The sequence below is a fragment of the Aedes aegypti genome, chromosome 2, assembly GCF_002204515.2.
Source record: "Aedes aegypti strain LVP_AGWG chromosome 2, AaegL5.0 Primary Assembly, whole genome shotgun sequence".
Lineage (NCBI taxonomy): Eukaryota > Metazoa > Arthropoda > Insecta > Diptera > Culicidae > Aedes > Aedes aegypti.
In genome coordinates, this window is record NC_035108.1 from 326,205,897 (window position 1) to 326,224,798 (window position 18,902).

The following is an 18,902-nucleotide window of genomic DNA, read 5'->3' on the forward strand; positions in this document are numbered from 1 at the left end:
CGAGTTTGACGTTTGCTCACTACCGCCACCTAGTTCGCGCTTGGCCAAATGAAGTATTTTTAGCATTGGGCGTAAAGGTTCACGTGACTATGCTTTAAATTGATGATTGTTCTAGCTGTTACGTCTGTTAATCTGTGGATAAAATGTGGACATAATTCATAATTCTTAGTAGTTACTGGCTAATTTCTTGAATGATTTCCATATCAAGTGCTGGATCTTGTGAAGCAGATTTGTTTAGATTCTTTCAGAAGGTAAGACGAAAAAATTTCTTCTGGTTTACTGTCGAAGAGTGCTAGCAATCCATTTAGGAGGTATGTCAAAATACGTGTAGGATTTTGACCAATCATTAATGTTTTCCATGCAAAATGGCCAAGTTTGGAAACTTGGATCTTGACTCCTAGAGCTCCGATTGACCTGAAATTTCTACCGCCACTAGGAAAGAACTTGAAATTTATGGTAAAATTATCTATTTTTCCTCGCTGGTCAGTGTAAGTGTGGGTTTCTTTGCCGTGAAGCTAGCAACTTTATTTATTGAAGTATATTATGATTACCACAGAGTATCGCTGCCTTTCCAGGAATTGCGTTACATTCTTCCAACTTTCCGGAAATCTGGAGGAATTCTAAGTTATTTATATATGAGCAAAAATTTCTAAAAGAGTCCATGAGAAAACACGCAGAGGAACCCTTGGAAAATTCCTGAAAGAAATCATGGAAAAATTCGTAAAAAAACTGTTGGAGATTTTTTTTAATTTAGAACATTTCTAGGTGGAATGTTCTTCGTAGGACTTGAAGATGATACTAATATATTTTTGAAGACATTTTTTATGGAGGGGTTTTCCCTATGAGATCTTCCAGAATTTCGATCAAATCAACTTGAATGATATATTTGCGATGTTCTTCAATCCATTTCATGGTTTCAATCTTTGTGGAAATTCCCGGACCATCAAGAAGACCTCGTGTTTAATGGATGTACCCTAGACCTACATCTTTTCCTGTTCTACAACTTCCTGTTTATTATTTTTCACATTTATGAAGTGAATACGGTATCTACAATTGCTGTTTTGCTATTGTTATTGTTTGCTCAACATAGTCTATAATACATCTGACAATTGCACCCAAAGCCCTCCCTCTGCCTAGTAATCAAACAATGTCGGCCCGACGTCGGAAAATCGCACAAATTGTGTATTGCAAACCGCAGCACAAATAGTTTCCAATAAAACGGAACCTATTGAATAGGGTTGCAACGCAAAAATCTGGCTCCAATCACAGAACGATATCGTTTCCAGTAATTGAGCATTAATTATTCACCACCACAAGTACTACCACTGCGCCTGAAAAGTGGCCCCCACAAAAATTCCAACATCAATGTTTGCCCAGAAATCCCACATTCCACTTGTAGCCCGGACCGGAGCTTCGGTATAAACAGCAAAAACAGCAGCATCAAGGGGCCCAGTGGAAAAGTTTTCCAATTGATCCTTCATTTACCGCATCACTCCATCAAATCAACTTCCGGCCCTCCTGATGCCGTTTCAGAGAGATGTAGGAAGCGTAAATCTTATCGGGGTCGGAATATTTATTCCCATTAGGGCGGTACGAATAACGAAAAAGTGTGACAATCCAATTTCCCATCATCTTCCTTATGATTATTATTATGAAAAAAAAGTTCTGTGCGAATTCCAGCATTTTCGGTGACCTGAAGACGATTTAGGTTTATAAGAAAATGACTATGAAGAAATTTTGGAAAATGATTTCAACATATTAGTATTTCAATATGATCACAAATTTATTATCTCAAAGTGAAAACTTGTCCTTCAAACCATAATAAACAAAGTTGCTGAAAAAAGTAATTAAATTTGAAGAAAGAAGAGAGAGATTTCAATCAATTTGTTTTCTATTTTAGTTCTATGTTCAAATATAATCAGCTAAAACTTATGTAAAAATTGAAAACAAAATAAGCTCAAAACACTTTGTTTCTTTAACAATCCCCTTCAGTGAAGCTTGAGTAATAAGTTTCAATAATGCAAACTAGCAACACCACGGATATGATTTCTACCAGTCTTAGAAGTATTGTTTCAAGTTTCTTCATGTAAATTCTCATATGAACCTTCAACGTCTTTGGGCACCCTTCAAATCCTTACTAAAACGGCTGAACATTTTACAGAGCACTATTTCCATCATAAGGATTGTAAGAAAGATGTGGGACATTAAATTTTAAAACTTTTTTGCTATTTGAACCACCCTAATCCCCACTCGATCCCACACCCACTCATTCACAAGCTGAACGAAGAAGATACGTCGAGATAAATAGGTTTACTTTTCCTGTTTTCTCGAATGCCACTTTTCGGTTGCTGGTCTCTTGGCTATTGACTACAATGTACCTGCGGTGATATTAATCGATACAGAGCAGGCCAAGGAAGCTTTTGCCACAGAAAAGTCGAAGCCCGAAGAGCAGCGTGAAGGGACCTGAAACTTTGTATATCTCTATCGTTGGGTCGTTTCTTATCGCAGTCTTTTGGATGGAGGAAGAAGCTTCGTTGTCGTTCACTAACTACCCCTTCGTCGAACGCGATAAAACTATACGGGAAAAGATGCGATATAAGAAGAAACTGTTTGCTTGGTGTACAGAGGGAAACAGTGGTTCCCAATTGATTGAATGAAGTAGCTTTAAAAATCCAACACAATTTTTCTATTTGAAAGGAACAACCTTTCTAAGGAATTTGCTCTAACAGAAAATAATATTTGAGAACCACTACACGAAAGGGATGTGGCAAGTAACGAAGTTCCGAGACCGAGATAAAACTGCTTTACATACCGTATAGTAAACTCGGTGGGCTCGGCTTTGGTTCAGTCTGTCTGTCTGCTCTGCTAAGCCGAATCACTCGATTGGAGGAGTAAAGTTCGTGTATTCATCTGTCGGAGAACCCAGGAATGAAAGGAAACGGGGTGGCTCGTCCTTTTTGCGGAATTAATACTGTGTTCAGCAATGAATAAATTAGCATTCGAAATTGATGCGTCGTTCCGCTTCCGATGTATTGAATAACGATGTGAAATGGCAGACCGACCCCCGGTCCTGGTCCCGGTGCAAGGTTGTGGCAAAGGGGCCTGTCGGAGCTGTCGCCTCTCGTTTGTTTCCGGTAGAGCTTTGTCCGGTGTGTGTGTGTGTGTGTGTGTGTGTGGGATAAGTGGGTTGATTTTTATTTTTTGTATTCGAGTTAGGGGTCGTGTTTTATCTACATTCGGTCGACAAGGTTGAAAAAAAAACAGGACGATGGTTAAATGGACGGGTTTTTGGTATGATTATTCACACATTGATAATGGAACAATCAATTGATTACTTGTGTAGAACATTTTAGAAGTCTTCTTTATGCTATGTTTCTGCGTACATAGAGAGAAGCTGTAAATATCAGACATAACTACAGAATCAATTTCAGAAACAATTCAGGAGGACATTTCAAACGAAGTTTATCATACAAATAATGAGTTTCAAGCAGTAAGTTCTGAAAGAATTGAAAAATACTTCCATAGAAAGAGTTCAATACAGTCACTGGAAAAATTAATCCCAGGATGTACTGATAGAAGAAACTATTGCATTACGGAAGGAGATGTCCTTGAAGATTGTATAACGAATCTCTAAAATAATCTGAATTAATATCCTGTGCAAATAATGTTCATGGTGGTTTAAATTATCGAGTTCTCAATATAAAAATTGTCTCATTTATAGTTTTCACTGGAAAAAGATTTTCAAAGTCGAATTAAAATGATATGACCATTTTTTATTTCTTTGGTGAAAAAAGCTTTTTTTTTTCAAAAAAATTTCTTGTCTTCAATGAAATTTTTAGCGTGTCATTTTTCAAACAAAACAAGTGAATATCACAATTACTTCAGAGTTATCGACTTTGAGTTTTGAAAATCTTTTTTTAGTGCAAGCCACAAATGACATTTTCCAGTAATTTTATTCAAAAATTTAGACAATTACTTCAAAGTGATCCAGCACTTTTCTGTAAGAGTTGAAATTTTTCGATTACATTGTTTTCAAAAAAAAAAATCGGTATAAAAGGTTTGGCCCTTTTCAAATGATAGTTCAGAAAAATTTTGGAAGGTCAAGGTCTACACATCCAGAAAATTTTATTGAAATCAGAGAGGGTGCTGCCAGCTCGGAATACGATTTAGTGTGAAATGTGTGAGTGTGAGTCTATATCACAACGAACCGTTGGTTGTGAGACGAATCAAAAATTATTGTGACTGATATAAAAATGGGTACAACTGATATAGGCGACGGAAAGCGATAATTTTTTTGCATTTTTTCCAATCAAAATCTTATTTCACAACGCAAAAGCCGTCTTGGAAAAGAACTGATTAGCATTGGTTTGTATCGGCATCATTCATTGCAAAATTTGGAAAATAACAGGCTCTCACTGATCAAAGCTTAATACGACGGGAATTAGAACAACACTTTACGTAGACTTACGGGCAAATAGGGACAAGTTGGTAAACATCTAGAAAAATAACAAAATATTTTTTAAAACCCTATAAAATTGAACAATAAACGCTAATCCATATTTTGACAAATAGTTAAACTTATGTAACACCGATTGTGTAAATTTAATTCAGCAAGAGCTCTAGCTATCTTTACAGCAAAGAATCTTTGAATCTATGATCGCTGACAATTACACAAAATGATAGTCATTCACCTACGGATGGGACAAACTTCTCTATCATACCATGCCATTATGTAAGCGACACCAGAAATGCAACAAAGACCAAATTGATTTTGGAATCAATTACCGCCATGCTCAACAACACAAAGATCTTTCAACGGTATTTACCCCATATCCCTCCCCAAAATTTTCCACCTGTCTTCACCACCAATGATGATGCTCTGCCTCCTTTTTGTATTAATTAAATTTCTCCCTTTAATCGACTACATGCCGATAAGGGTATTTCGTTGCACAACAGCAACAGCAACAGCACTGTGCTACCTTATGCTTAGCCGTACCCAGTTCCCTCCGAAATGACTCCCCCAAACCCGGCACTGGAAAAGCTCATTTAAATACAGAACGACCACCGACGACAACCGGGACTACGATGAAAGCTACGACCTAACCTCTCTACGAGGACTTTGCCATGCGACTTGGGACGCCGGAAAGCAGTTCATACACAGGCAAAAATAAATTAAATTCGACCGACGTACCAAAAACTTGACGTAGTTGCAATCGATCACATTTTTTTTTATTGTCCGTTTGATACGTAAACAGAGCCAGTCGATAAGTATGGCAAGGAATCCTATTCTACCAGCAATCCAAAACTTGAAAATTCCAAATTGAACACTCTTTCCTTGAAGTGGTGAGATGACCTTGAGGCAACGGTCATGGCTCTCACTCTCCAGACCAGAGTTCGGATCTCACACAAATTTTTACTTTTTTTTGTTTTTTTCAGGCGTTGCAGAATTCGCTCTCATTTGAGAATGAAGCACGATCAAAGCAAGCAAAGAAAAACATCCCATCTGTTGCGGTCCACGATCGTCATTGTATCGCAAGGTGTAACAAGTCTGATAAATGGAAGCAGCGAGCGAGAGCCCCAACGAGAGAGCGATGATAAAATCCATTTTTCTCGCTTGTTTACCGTTGGGGATAGGTGTTTTTTTTACTGGCACGATAAACAATCCACGAACTTCGAATAACAACAGTGTCCCCCAGGCTTGGAGTATGTTTTGAGGGGTTTTATCATGCACTACTATCCCCCCAATCTGATCAAACTTGTAGCAGTATACGATAAACAGTCTCTCATAATGTGCAGCATGTTATGATAGTTACAGAGAGTGATACGTGAGAGATTCTCTCAATTTTCTCAGGATTCAATCCCTGTTGCTAGATCGTTTGTCGTTTAAAAAATGTGAATGTTCGCCTTAATAGCGACGAGACTGATGTACAAATAAAATTACGTAATATCACAACTTATTTTTTGCTGTGTGCCTAAACATAGCCGAACTACACAAACACGCACCATAACCGGCCAGGGAGAATCGAATTTTCCCAGAAGCAGAGAGATAGGAAGTATTTCGCTTGATTCAGCAAAATGGATTAACCTCTATAGCATCGAACCGAAACCGGAGAAGACTCCGAACCTTTCGCAACCGCAGGGCTGATAGCGAAAAGTGGTGACTAAAATTGAGAAAATAGTGATCAAATAGTGACAAAGATTCTCAAAAAGATGACTAAAAGTAACTTAAATATAAAAACCCTACTGTTTAATTTTGATTCAACCACGCTATGAAATAGAGACTTCAAAGTGATTGATTTAAAAAAAAGTGATAAAAAATCCCTAAAAGTGATCAGCCCTGCAACCCGACGGGGTTGGCATCGAGTAGCAGCAAAGGCTACCGGAAGCATCAGGGAGGTGGAGCTGCTGTGGGAGCTTCCAGCGAGGAGCGGAGGGTTTGACGTATTCAAGGAGGAAACCGGAAAAAGAAAATCGCAAAGGGAATGTCGAAATCCTTAGTGGAAAACAAGTCAACTGTGAGGGAAATTGAATTTTAAATATTGCTAGCCGTCCCATCCGCAAGGCTGCAGGCTGTTGCTCTCTCCCGCATTTGGCGTATAGTTCAACTCGCGTACAAAGTGACTGTGTGGATTTAGCTTTTCCGATGGGCTGTGAGAGTGGGGAAGGTTAGAAGTCCTTCTTTGGATGATGAGAATCTTCTTCGGAAGGATGAAGGGTCGGGGAGGGCGATCAAGTTTTTTATGGCACTTTAGGCTGATTCAACGTTTTGCGGAATTTCAAGTCTAATCAGTGTTATTGCTGCCTCCTTCCGATCGGGAAGTCAATGCCGATGATGTAAGACGGTGAGGTTCTCGAGTTGTTCTATTTTTACAAGGAAGAAAGTAATCCTTGGAAGAAAATACATAACATGCAGATCAATCACTTATTTCAATAATAATGATAGAAATAACTTCCAAAAAAATAGGTAAAAAGTACTCCAGATATTCCACCATATATTCCTCCGAAATTTTCTTGTTGTTTTAATTCTTTTGGCGGTTCCTCGTATATCCGTCATCAGAAATCAATTGAGGCCAAAATTTACCGAAGTTATTATTCCAAAGAATTATTCAGTGATTCTTTAGCGAAAGTTTTTTACAGAAAGTTCTACAGAGATTCCACTAAACATTCTTCCAGGATTTTTTCAATAAAATCCTCGGGCATCCAACTCAAATTTTTCCCAAGTTTTTTTCTATAAGATATCTCTTGAGTTGCCTATATCGTATTTCTCAAGGAACCTCTATTGCATTGTAAAATACTTGACGAATTACTGTAAGGATTATGAACAAACTTTTGGACTTTTCTCTAAGGATACTCACAGGAATTATTTAGAATCTTTGGAATTCCTCCCAAGAAAACCCTAAACTTTCAAAGAATTTATCTAGCATTTCTTCATCGATTTCCTTAGGACATCTCTCAAGATGCAATCAGTAATTTTTCCTAACATTCCTCCATGGATTTATAGGACATCTCACAGAATTGTCGTTAAGGATGTCTTGAAGATTTCAATGAGAATGACTCTTAGGATATCATTAAGAAATAATCTGGGGATTTCTCGTGAGATTCTTTCAAGAATCTTCTATAAATTAAATACTGGAGAAATTCGTAGATAAATGGGGGGAGGGTGATTTGATTACTTTAATTGGAATCCCAGGTCAAATTTATAGCGGAATTCCTGGAAGAGTTCCTGAAAGATTTTCTCGAAAAATCTTTGGAGGAAATTTCTACAAGCAACTGTGGATTAAATTAAAGAAATCTATATTAAAATGTCTGGAAGAATAATTGAAAAAAAAAAACAGCCAAGCAATTCCAAGGGTTTCTTCGAAAAAACTTTTGTTAATTTTCTTAAATAAAATAAAAAATATCTGGGAGAAATCCGGAATTTTCAGAATAATTCATAAGAAAATTACTGCACGTATTAACGCTAGAGTGCTCAAGAATTTCATACAGTATCTCTTGAAAGATCGTTGAAAGAATTTCTGGCAAAATTGGTGGAGTGATTTGAAGAGAAATTCTTGGCGGAATCCCTGCAGGAGTCCTTGAAAGTATTTCAGAGGAAAAACTCTTAAGAAATCACTAGAGGAATTCCTGAAACTTTTATTCGAGGAATCTGAGAAGAAATTGTTGAAGAACCTGTGGAATGGTCGTGTAATACTACCTGAAGGTGTCTCTGAAGCCTTAAGATCTTTGCGCCAGGATCCAATGCAGTATGAGAAAAAAAGTGACTCTAGTGATCATTTTGGTTGAAATAGAGACTTTAAAGACCTGTCATTGAAAATTGAGACTTTTTAGATATTGGCATTCCAAAAAGGGTTGTGCTACTTTTCCCCGAATATCGGTTCCCCGAACGCCAGTTCCCCGAATATCCCATTTCTCCGAATGGACCACTTCCCCGAAAAGTTTTTGGCACTCGTATTTGACATAACTGTATACATTTCAAGGGGGTGAATGTATTGGTCATCTGATATGCACCCTTCTTTATTTGGTTGGCGGTTCTTACGAGGTAAAACTCGTCCTCAGCATTTTTGGCATACACATGAGAACGACTAAATATCTCCTTCTTTTGATTGCTTACCATTCTTTATAATTCACCATCCTGCCACTGAAAACTAGTATTGCACCTATTTGAACGGCTACACTTTTCGGGGAAACGGGTCATTCGGGAAAATGGCATTCGGGAAAACGAGGCATTCGGAGAACTGGCGTTCGGGGAACCGACATTTGGGGAAAAGTAGCACAATCTTCGAAAAGTGGTCAAGTCTATAAAAAAATACTTGCTACCAGCTCTGCAAAGCCGAACAGTTTATTTGTTCATATGAGTCATAAGTCATATAATGATAAAAACACCGAATACAAATATCTTTGAACTTGATTTTGAAGCGTCTAACGAGTTATTGAATGTAGAATCAATAACATATGCAAAACCAGTGACAAATTTTGTTTAATACATTTACAGCTCTTAAAATGTCTCTTGTCACACATTTTTTTTTAAATTTTTGCTTCAAACATGAATTGAAGCTATACATTGAATACTAAAGATTAAACTGAAATTTATACTGAAAACAATCTTTGGTGACTCTCTGGTTTAGTTTTCTTTATCTCAATATTTCATGAGCTCTGGAAAACATATTTCTTAAAGAATGTATAACAAATATCCTGTCCATGAATGGCATAAATTAATTGAAGATTTTGAAGTAGAGATACAAGCTAAACGAATTTCTTGAAACATTTCTTAACAAATCTGTGAAATAAATCGAAGGTTTATTGGTTGTATGCCAAATTGTTGCGAAAATCTTGAACGAATTATACTGAAAAAAATCCTGACGGAATTCTAAATCTAACAAAAAAATATAAATTCATGCTAAATTTGTGGCAGAATTTCTGTTAAGAAGAGTTTATTTTCTTCCAAAATAAACAACACAATTGATTATTGACGAACACGAGACAAACGGGCCCAGATAGCCGTAGCGGTAAACGCGCAGCTATTCAGCAAGACCAAGCTGAGGGTTGTGGGTTCGAATCCCACCGGTCGAGGATCTTTTCGGGTTGGAAATTTTCTCGACTTCCCAGGGCATAGAGTATCTTCGTACCTGCCACACGATATACACATGCAAAAAATGGTCATTGGCATAGTAAGCTCTCAGTTAATAACTGTGGAAGTGCTCATAAGAACACTAAGCTGAGAAGCAGGCTCTGTCCTGGTAGGGACGTAACGCCAGAAAGAAGAAGAAGACGAGACAAACGAGAATGTTGGGCATAAGGAATTAAAAAAAATTCCATGCGTTCTCAAAATATCTATATTTCAACTGACCGTTTCAATAAATGAATTATTGAAAAGAATGATAGAACTCAATGGCGACTCGTAGCCTCACTTTTTATCTGATATACAACCCTGAAAATGACTAATTTTGCATACATAGATTATTACGCAAACAGTAGACGATTGAAATCACATATTTGTTGCTTAATTTCATGAACAGGGAGATTTAATGTTAAGGAGCAAGCATTCATTATAGAAACGTGTTTTTTGTATAGAAATAGTTGACCAAACAGCTAAAAAAATGTTGTAAACTTAAGTTTATTTTCATGCACATATTTGGAGCATCAAAAAAAAACCTAAATTTCAACGACCATTATTTTTCCATCGAATTCACTTTGAATTTACACGATCATGTAATAATCAAGCATTTTTAGTTGAAAATTGGATGTATATTCATTTAAGTTTACATGATGCTGTAACAACACACGAATTTGATTTATTTTTACAGTTATATAGTTATATAGTTATTATAGTTTATTTGTTGGAATTTCATAAGTAATTTCTGAAATTACTTATATCAAAAGTAGCACTTCTCGTTCTTGGACGTTCTAGACGAGTTTCTGACAAACCCTTTTTTTTTTGTTATCCTAATGCTTGTCTTCCGGAGGAGTTTTGATTATGTTTTTTCAGAAGGTAGAATCTGTAGATTACTGAAAAAAGTACACTAGTAATTTATCCCGCAGGCTTGTTAGATATTGATTTTTATTAAAATATTTCAGTCAAAAATTCATCCCAAATTCACTTTTCAAGTTATGCCAGAATCTTGTCCAAAACTGGTCCCAGACAATTTTCACATTTTCCGTTGGAAATTCCTACGGAATATTCATCTAAATTCTTCCAGAATGTTAGCCAGATGTAACAATTTTACTTGAGTGAATAATCTCGAAACTGAAAGAGATATGTGTGTTATTTATAGGGGTTTCAAAAATAGTTTTATGAAATGTGATTTTGATTAATAAGATTTAAGTATGAGGATACAATCTTAAATTAGGATTACAAATTGTAGTTGCAAATATCATTCGTTTTTTTTTTCGAATTGTTATTGATTTGTCAGTTAAGCCCTAATCAATAATCTCTCTCGATATAGATCTTGGCATCGTAACTTACGATCCGTAAGTTGTCCACTATTACTATAAACAACAGTTCGCAACTAATCACAACTGATTCTCGTCTGAAGACATTTTATGGCAATGCACATGAGCACAAACCAAGTGAGGCGTTAAAAGAGAAGCGCCATCCCGTAGTAGCAGTAGCAGTCCGTGTGTCGTGTGATCATTTAAGCACAAAATGTGTGCATTCACAAACCATTCACACAGAAGTAACATGTTCATTTCACTCTCCCTCTATCTAATACACTCGTTTCTGCCAGCCAAATGACAGACACTTGAAGATCGCACTGCTGACGCGGCGCTCTCGGTGGTTGATGTTCACTTTCATTTTTGTTTCTTTTGCACCCGCCCGCATCCGCGGGTGGATCGGGTGAAACAATTTCACCAAGACAATGATACCTTTGGCACGGTTGATGCCAGTAACTGATCCCATATGGGCCGATGTGTTGCCGCACGTCCGACGCCACCAGCGCATAGTGTAAGCGCCCATTGGTCAACATTTGAAAAAATCTCGTCTTATTATTTATTCATGGGTCAATTATGAACTTGAGAATGCAGAGGTATACAGTCAGTTGGGATTGGGAAAGAATGTTAGTGTGTAATGATTGTTGCTTTTTAAGACCGAGAATACCTCTGCATCTCTACAATCACCACAAGAAGGGTGTTGATTAGTGACGACTAAATTTCCATTACGAGAAGATCCTGGACCAACCGGGAATCGAACCCAGACACCTTCAGCATGGCTTTGCGTTGCAGCCACGGACTCTAACCACTCGGCTAAGGAAGGCCCCAAAGTTATACTTAACGTTTATTTATTTCAGTTAGAGCGCAGAGAAAATAAAATTAGTTCTGGTACAACAGCAACTCTAGTAAAGTCGACATGACGTCCAAATGTTAGAGTTGGATGATATGCTAATTTTCTTGTATTTATTATTGGACTAAAAAATTGTCAAAATAAAAACAAATCAGGCGTCCAAACGCAAAGGATGACATTTTGGTCCGTTTTAAGCTCCCGTGTGTTTCTTCACCAGACATTCTATAAAATGATTTATGACCACTTCTTAGAACAAATGGAGTCACTGTGCAGTGCAGTGGTCGGTCGATCGGTCCATTATGGAGCACAATGGAATGCGCTCAGTGGCGGCGGCCGTCAGTCAGTTAGCCAGCCAGTCGCGGGGCAAAATTATTTTATTGCTTGTGAAATAGCGCCCGGCTGCTGCTTCTGCTGGGGACTTACTGCGGTCAAAAAAGAAAGAAAGAGGGGTTGAAATGGCGGAAGCTGGTCGGAATCGCAACTGGAAAATCTTCACAGTAGTGAGGGCGTAAAATTGTCTGCTAAGTTGTTCTTTGGTCGACTGGTCAATGAAGCGTTTAATTTACGGGCACTTTCCGAGAATTGTAGTCATATTTTGCATGGGTCGGTGATTACTTAGCTTTAATGCAATAAAGGACAAAATTATCCATGAGTGACAAAGTTTTCCTCTGGTAAAATAATTAAGAATTCAATTGTTATTTGTCATTACACACACTAATGCGCCTTTAGAGTAACATATTATCTCCGGTATCAAACTATGTTTCTCCTCCGGAATCCGGTTACTTGAAATGATTCGAGCATAAATGTTAGACTCTAGTCTTTTCTTTGAACACTTCAACGGATCATGAAAGAATCGGTCATAAAGAGAAATTGAAGAAAAATTATCGATTTTGAACGGGAGAGCGAAACATAGATGTTTTTCATGCTGCCACTACTGCTTAAACGGAATAAGTAAACCATAAGTATAAGTACCAAACCATAAGTATCACTTATTCACTTATTATTGTTTTGAGCTGTACTGGTATTCAATTTTATCTAATGTTCCATATATAATACAACATTATTAGTAAGCTGGCAACACTGCATATGTAAAATCAAAGAAAGTTGAATATATCAAATCTCATGCAAAACAACCAATTTAAATCTCCACATACGTTAAATGCTATTCTATACAACATATAACGATGCTAAAACTTTTTTTTAACTATCAAAATAGCTTAAATAAAACCAAAAGTAATTGAATATCTCAAACCTATAGGAAGACGGCAACTTTCATTGCTTAGAACAAATGGAGTGAATGTCAATTGCCAATCATTTTTTCTTGTAAGATAGATTTTTTTCTGCTAACCATTTCTCGTAAAATCTCAAGTATATTAGCTCTTTTTACTGTATGTGTTTTTATGATATTCTCCAGAAATTTCATCAGAAATTGATACAGGTATTTGCCCCCAAAACTTTCTTCAGATATTACGCTTAAAGATTTCTTCAGAAATTTATTTAGTGATGTTTTCCTAAGAAACTCCTCCAAGAATTTCTCCAGAAATTTTGTTTCTTTTTAATGCCGTCAAGGATAAGTGATTTTATAAAGACAACCACAGAAATAAAAACACAGAAATATTACAACGGTTTGCTTACGATTTCCTTCAAGATTCGCGTTCAGAATATCTTGCAGAATAAACCAAATATTTTCTCCAAAGATTTCTTAGATGCGACACCTGGATTCTTGCTAGTTTCCTTTTCCTCTTATATGATCTATGTATTGTCAGAAAATTGGTGCAATTCAATGAAAATTGAAAAGGAGGGGGAAATAAGATGTGCACATAAGGTTTGGAAGTCACCGTACAATAATTATTCCTGGAAACACTGTTTGGTGAACTAATCAGGGGCTGGACCGTTTTGGCTCCAAATTCAAATGTGTATTGTCGAGTCTTTGTCTCAGGTATTACCTACAAAATTGTTATTTATGATTTCTTTTAAATTTCAACTAAAACTTTTTCTAAGGATACCTTCAGGAATTACTCAAGAGATTCTTTCTACGATACCTTCAGTAATTCATTGAGAAATTTCCCAAGGAAACCTTCGCAGATTTCTTCCATTCATTCTTTCAGGGATATCTCCGTTAGGTATTTATTTCAAAGTTGATCTTTGATAGAGTTCTTGGGCTCTTTGATGAAGTTTTAGTATGTGATATTTTATAAATTGCTAAAATAATTCAATCGAATCCCTGAATAGGATCCTACAGGATTTTTTGAGGGAATTCTTGAAAAACAGCGGACGAAATCCCTGATGGAATTTGTATAGGAAGGATCGGAGGAATTATTGTGGACTGGTGTGAAACCTAAAATAAACATTTGGAATAACTATACACGAGTAATCTTCGGAAGAAATGTTTGGGGAAATTCGTTGAGCAATTTATTGAGGAAATCCGAAGGTTTTATCTATTAAGGATTTCCTGGAAGAGTTTTGATTTCCTCTCGATGAATTTTTGGACCAATTTCTGGGAGTAGCCGTGGGTGAATTTGGGAAAGAAGGAATTCGTAAATGTACTTATCAGAATTCTTAAATTGTTTTGTGGATATTGTTGATTTTTTTATAATAATCTTTGGAAGGTCTCCTAGAGTAACAACTTAAGAAATCGGTGGAAGAATTAGTGGAAAAATATTTGGAGTAAATCCTAGGATGGTCTCTAGTAATTCCTCAAACCCCTCTAGAAGTCCCTGGGTCCCTGAAGTATTCCAGAAAAAATCTCTCGAGCAATCACCTGAAGCTGTTCTACGAGAAATCTGAGAATAAATTCTTGAAGAACCAGTGGAATAGTCTTTGAAGATTTCTCTGGAGTCTGTAGAAATTTGCATCAAGATTCACTACAAGTAGAATATACTTCAAAAACCTGCCACTATCCACTAAAAATATAAACTTTTTAGAGACTTCAATTAAATCAAATACCATGTCTCTAGAAAGAGACATGTTCAAATCTACCTGTACAGTGTTGCCAGTCACTATTTTGACATTAGAGAGCATCCATTTATTACCTAACGCTAAAATTGTCAATTTTCGACCCCCTCCCCCCTCCGTAACGTTTTTTGTATGAAAAATGTATAATTTTTGTATGAGCCGTAACGCTTGAGAACACTCCCCCCTCCCCCTAGAGCGTGACGTAAATTGTGGACAGCGCCTTACACCCTAGGAATGCGTTAGACAACCTCCCCCATAAGAAACACTCCCACAAAATCTTTGTATTTTTAACTTTCTATGAAATTAACCCTGCTTCATATATCTTTTAGTTTTTGCAAAAATTCGAATTTGCCGTCTTGCAAATGTGTCAGATCGAATTGGGTTAATTACGTTAAACTCGTCAATTAGGTTTTTCTGTACGCTGTACAATTTTGATTTAGTTGTTGTTTTCCATTTCACTTTCATCGTAGGTATATTCACGTTTGTTATCTAAAATTTGTTACAATTTACTGACTTTCATTTGAATATAGTGGAACAATGGAAATATGTATAATTTATTTCAGCATTAAAAAGATCTTTAGGTTTCTCCACAACTTTGCGGCACATCATGTCCGTCAAATTAGATACCTTGTAGATATTAACTACGTATTAAAACAATCAATGATCTGAATTTCGACCATAAAAAGAGGATGAAAAGTGTAAAAATCTACAGAAGAGTCGATGCAGGCGGAACATAATCCTCGAATGCAGCTTATTAAGCAATACCTACCCCTACCACTCCTACACAATTACATCCCAACTGTAATCTATATCTCATCCTTCAAATCCATCCACCCCCAAGTAAATCCCTCTCAGTATCCCATGCCACCTACCTTGGTTTCTGCGATTTTTTCATATCCAAATCACCCCCTCCGCTCCCCGCCGACAGCAGCGACGAGGAGGACAAGGATGACAGCGACGAGGAAGATAACAACCCCGATCCCGCTGAGGCCGAACTTAGTCCTGCGAATCCAAATCCGCCCGCTGCAGAAGCCGCCAGCGAGCTGAATGAATGCAGATTCCGGCTGCTGCTGCTGCTACTGCTACTCTTTTTGTGGCCGCTACTTTTCATTGCTCATCTTGCACTACATATTACGATGGCGGAAAGTGAGCCTTCCCGTACTTGATTACCAACATGCTTTTTTCTTTTTGCTACCTTCACTATTTCACTCTTTCTCCTTATTCACTATATATATGCACTTGCACTTACACTAGGGCTGCATCTGCACAGCACAGCTTGTTTCCCACTGGAAGTTTGATTGTTTGCTCTGTAACTTAACAAAACTTGCAGTGGATCTTCTGCGCGCCAACCACCTATCTATGTATCCTATCTATATACGCTTCACCGACAAGGGATTACGAACCCCTTCGTCCGGGTCGATATTTCCCAACGACCGAGGGAATTGAAGAACCAGTTTGGCATAAATTTCCCGGTGCACACAATTTATCTTCTTCTTTTTCTTCGTATTCTTCACTGCCCAAACAGATTGCCACGTGATTCCCTCACTCACTACCCGGGGTAAAATCTGATCTAGTTTCGAAACTAATAAAACTGCCCGTGAACGAAAAATAAAACACAAATAATCACAACTGCAAGCACGTTTCACCCGCGCCCCCGCCGCAGCACAGGTAGGAGTAATTGTCGCAGAACGATGGCGCTACCAATTGTTGCCGCACTGTGGATAGTGATTGCTGTAGCTCGCTGTCGTGGTGAGTCGTTGGTGCGCTGGTTTGCGTTGTTCCACTACTAGTACTAGCACCCGAACTGTCGTACAAGACGGGTGCATCTTGTTGCATCTTGTGGAGCGCGCGAAAAGTCGCGGCAGGGTTAAATGTGGGCAGCAGACAGCACTGACTGGGGTTGCACTCTCTGAAATGGAAAGAAAGAAGTGAAAATAACGAGGTGAGAAGTGAGTACGTCCTAGTTTGTGCACAGTGCGTAGGTGATGGTGCTGATGTTGATGACGATAGCCAAGTGTTCGTTTTCGAGGGCTTTTGAGCGACAAGTGTGCGGCGTCGTCGCCACCGCCGCCGCCGGAACAGTTGGGATTGGGGTATTAGGGCAGCTCAAAAAAGTTTGAAAAATGAAAACATTTAGATGATTCTTTGTTCTGCCCGCTTCCTGCTGACGAGATTTCCGAGACTGAACGAACAATATTTCCAGAGATGTCATCAATTCAAATGAACATTCAGGCGTGTGTGACTGATTTGGATCTGCCGAAGAGATTCACCAGCAGTTCTTACGGGAATGTTGCCGAAGAGAATGGGGCTGCCGACAATAGTCACACTGACAAGAGATGTTCGCAGCGTTGTAAAAACGTACCCAAAAGCTTTTTGAAAAGTCTGTCGGTGTGAATCGATAGAGGATTGAGCAACGCATGAATGCAAATAGACAAACACGGAATTTGTGTGCTAATGTTCGACAAAATTACATAAGAAGCGCGGCATCGGCTTAGACTGCCGAGAATACGAGAATGAATAAGTTTATGTTTGCATTGCAGTACTTACGGGTTTGAAAAATATTTCAGAATTTCCCCATAGTGATTTCGAGTTAACCATTTCACATTTCACAGAACACTGGTTTGAACCGCCCTAATGGGTCATAGATGTGGAAAAATCATCGCTTAGTTGAGTGGCGGCAGAAGTACCTACTTTTCCGGAACGAGACTGATCTCTGAATAATAGCATAACAGGGGACGGGTAATTTCATCCTTCCTCAATAGCAGTTTGCGAATGGTTACATTACAATAGGAAACCTCGGATTTTAAGGTGCTTTCCCGTTGATGATTTTATCAGGAATGAATCAAACTTTAGGAACTCCATTTGGGTGAATACAACTTTAGGATTATCTTTAAGTCTCTTATATCTAACCCCGCCTTCAAACGGAGTACCATTTAAATTTTTTGTAGCTCTGCATTATATCACTTTATTTTAAACTAAAAGATAGGGCCTAGGAGAGAGAACCCGATTTGATTTTCTGAATGCAATTAATCAATAACCACTCCATACGTGCCTCTAGGGATTCATTCATAAATCAAACGAAGGAGTCCTTAACCCTCTAATACCCAACCCCGCCTTTAGACGGGGTACACTTTGGAATTTTGTGTATTTTTTCGTAGCTCGGAAAACAAAATTATTTTATTTTTGGCTTAAACCTTGACTCATAACACGCATATAAGAAAAGTTTTTTATGACTTTTGAAACTTCGTTGTATTTTTGAAAATTGTTTGAAAAATTGTATTCTTATATAACCTATAAATGCCCGTGGCTAATTTAACGTTTAATATTAAAAATCATACCTTAATATTTTTCTACGATCGACCTATCACAAAAGAAGAGTCTGGTGGTATCAAAATAATTTCAAACCTGTTTTTTTCCGTTAGTTACACGGAAAATAAAATACGCTCCGAAAAAAATTGAAAATTTAATATTTTTAAAAGTACCGCAAAAATTTAAATTTTTATTATTGCCAAAAATCAACAACCAGAAAAGGCTTCAAGAAAAAATGAAAAAAGCTAGGGATGTTCAAAAATAAAAATTATAAAAATCAAAAACCAAAATTCAATAATTCTCGAATAAAAATAAATAATTGCCCAGAACGTGTTAAGAACGATTTTAGATAACGAAAAATAATATTTAAATCGAAAATAAAAATTTGGGTATTAGAGGGTTAAAGAATTCAAAGAAATATTTGTAGAATTTCTTCACTGCCCATAAGTGCAAAACCGTCACATTTGACATTTATGACAAATTGGAGTTTATACCATGGAGAGTCATCAAATGACAAATACTTACTGATTGACTGATTGATTGACTGATCGATTGATGATTAAGTTGATCGAAAGATTTCTCCAGGAATTCTGCCTAAGATTCCTTTTCCACCCCCACCATGTGTTCACCCTTTTCCAAGGAAGTCTGTGGTTGATTTCCCATGTATTCATGTTAGAATGTTCAAAGTTTTTCTTGAATTATTTAAGGGTTTCATCTGTTTTTTTTTCGAACAATAATCATACAAGAATTTCTACAGGGATTCCTGCAAAAAAAGGTTATTTTAGCTATTATTTATCGCATCTGTAATCACGCTGTTGTATTTTGTACAACTAGCAAAATCTCACTTTTCGTACACAAC

The 18,902-nt window shown here is 37.4% G+C and overlaps 1 protein-coding gene across 12 annotated transcripts in view; it reads right to left on the reverse strand.

Moving 5' to 3' along the window:
- The window catches only part of LOC5568244 (AF4/FMR2 family member 4), a 303,202-nt gene that overhangs the window by 243,444 nt on the left and 40,856 nt on the right, over nucleotides 1-18,902 (reverse strand). For 10 of the 12 annotated variants that reach the window (XM_021845890.1, XM_021845894.1, XM_021845893.1 and 7 more), the window contains one exon: nucleotides 15,607-16,643. In XM_021845890.1, coding sequence (XP_021701582.1) covers nucleotides 15,607-15,845 — 239 coding nt within the window. In that variant the 5' untranslated portion in view covers nucleotides 15,846-16,643. The remainder of the gene's footprint in view (nucleotides 1-15,606; nucleotides 16,644-18,902) is intronic. The other 2 variants (XM_021845884.1, XM_021845889.1) reach the window with 2 other exon arrangements.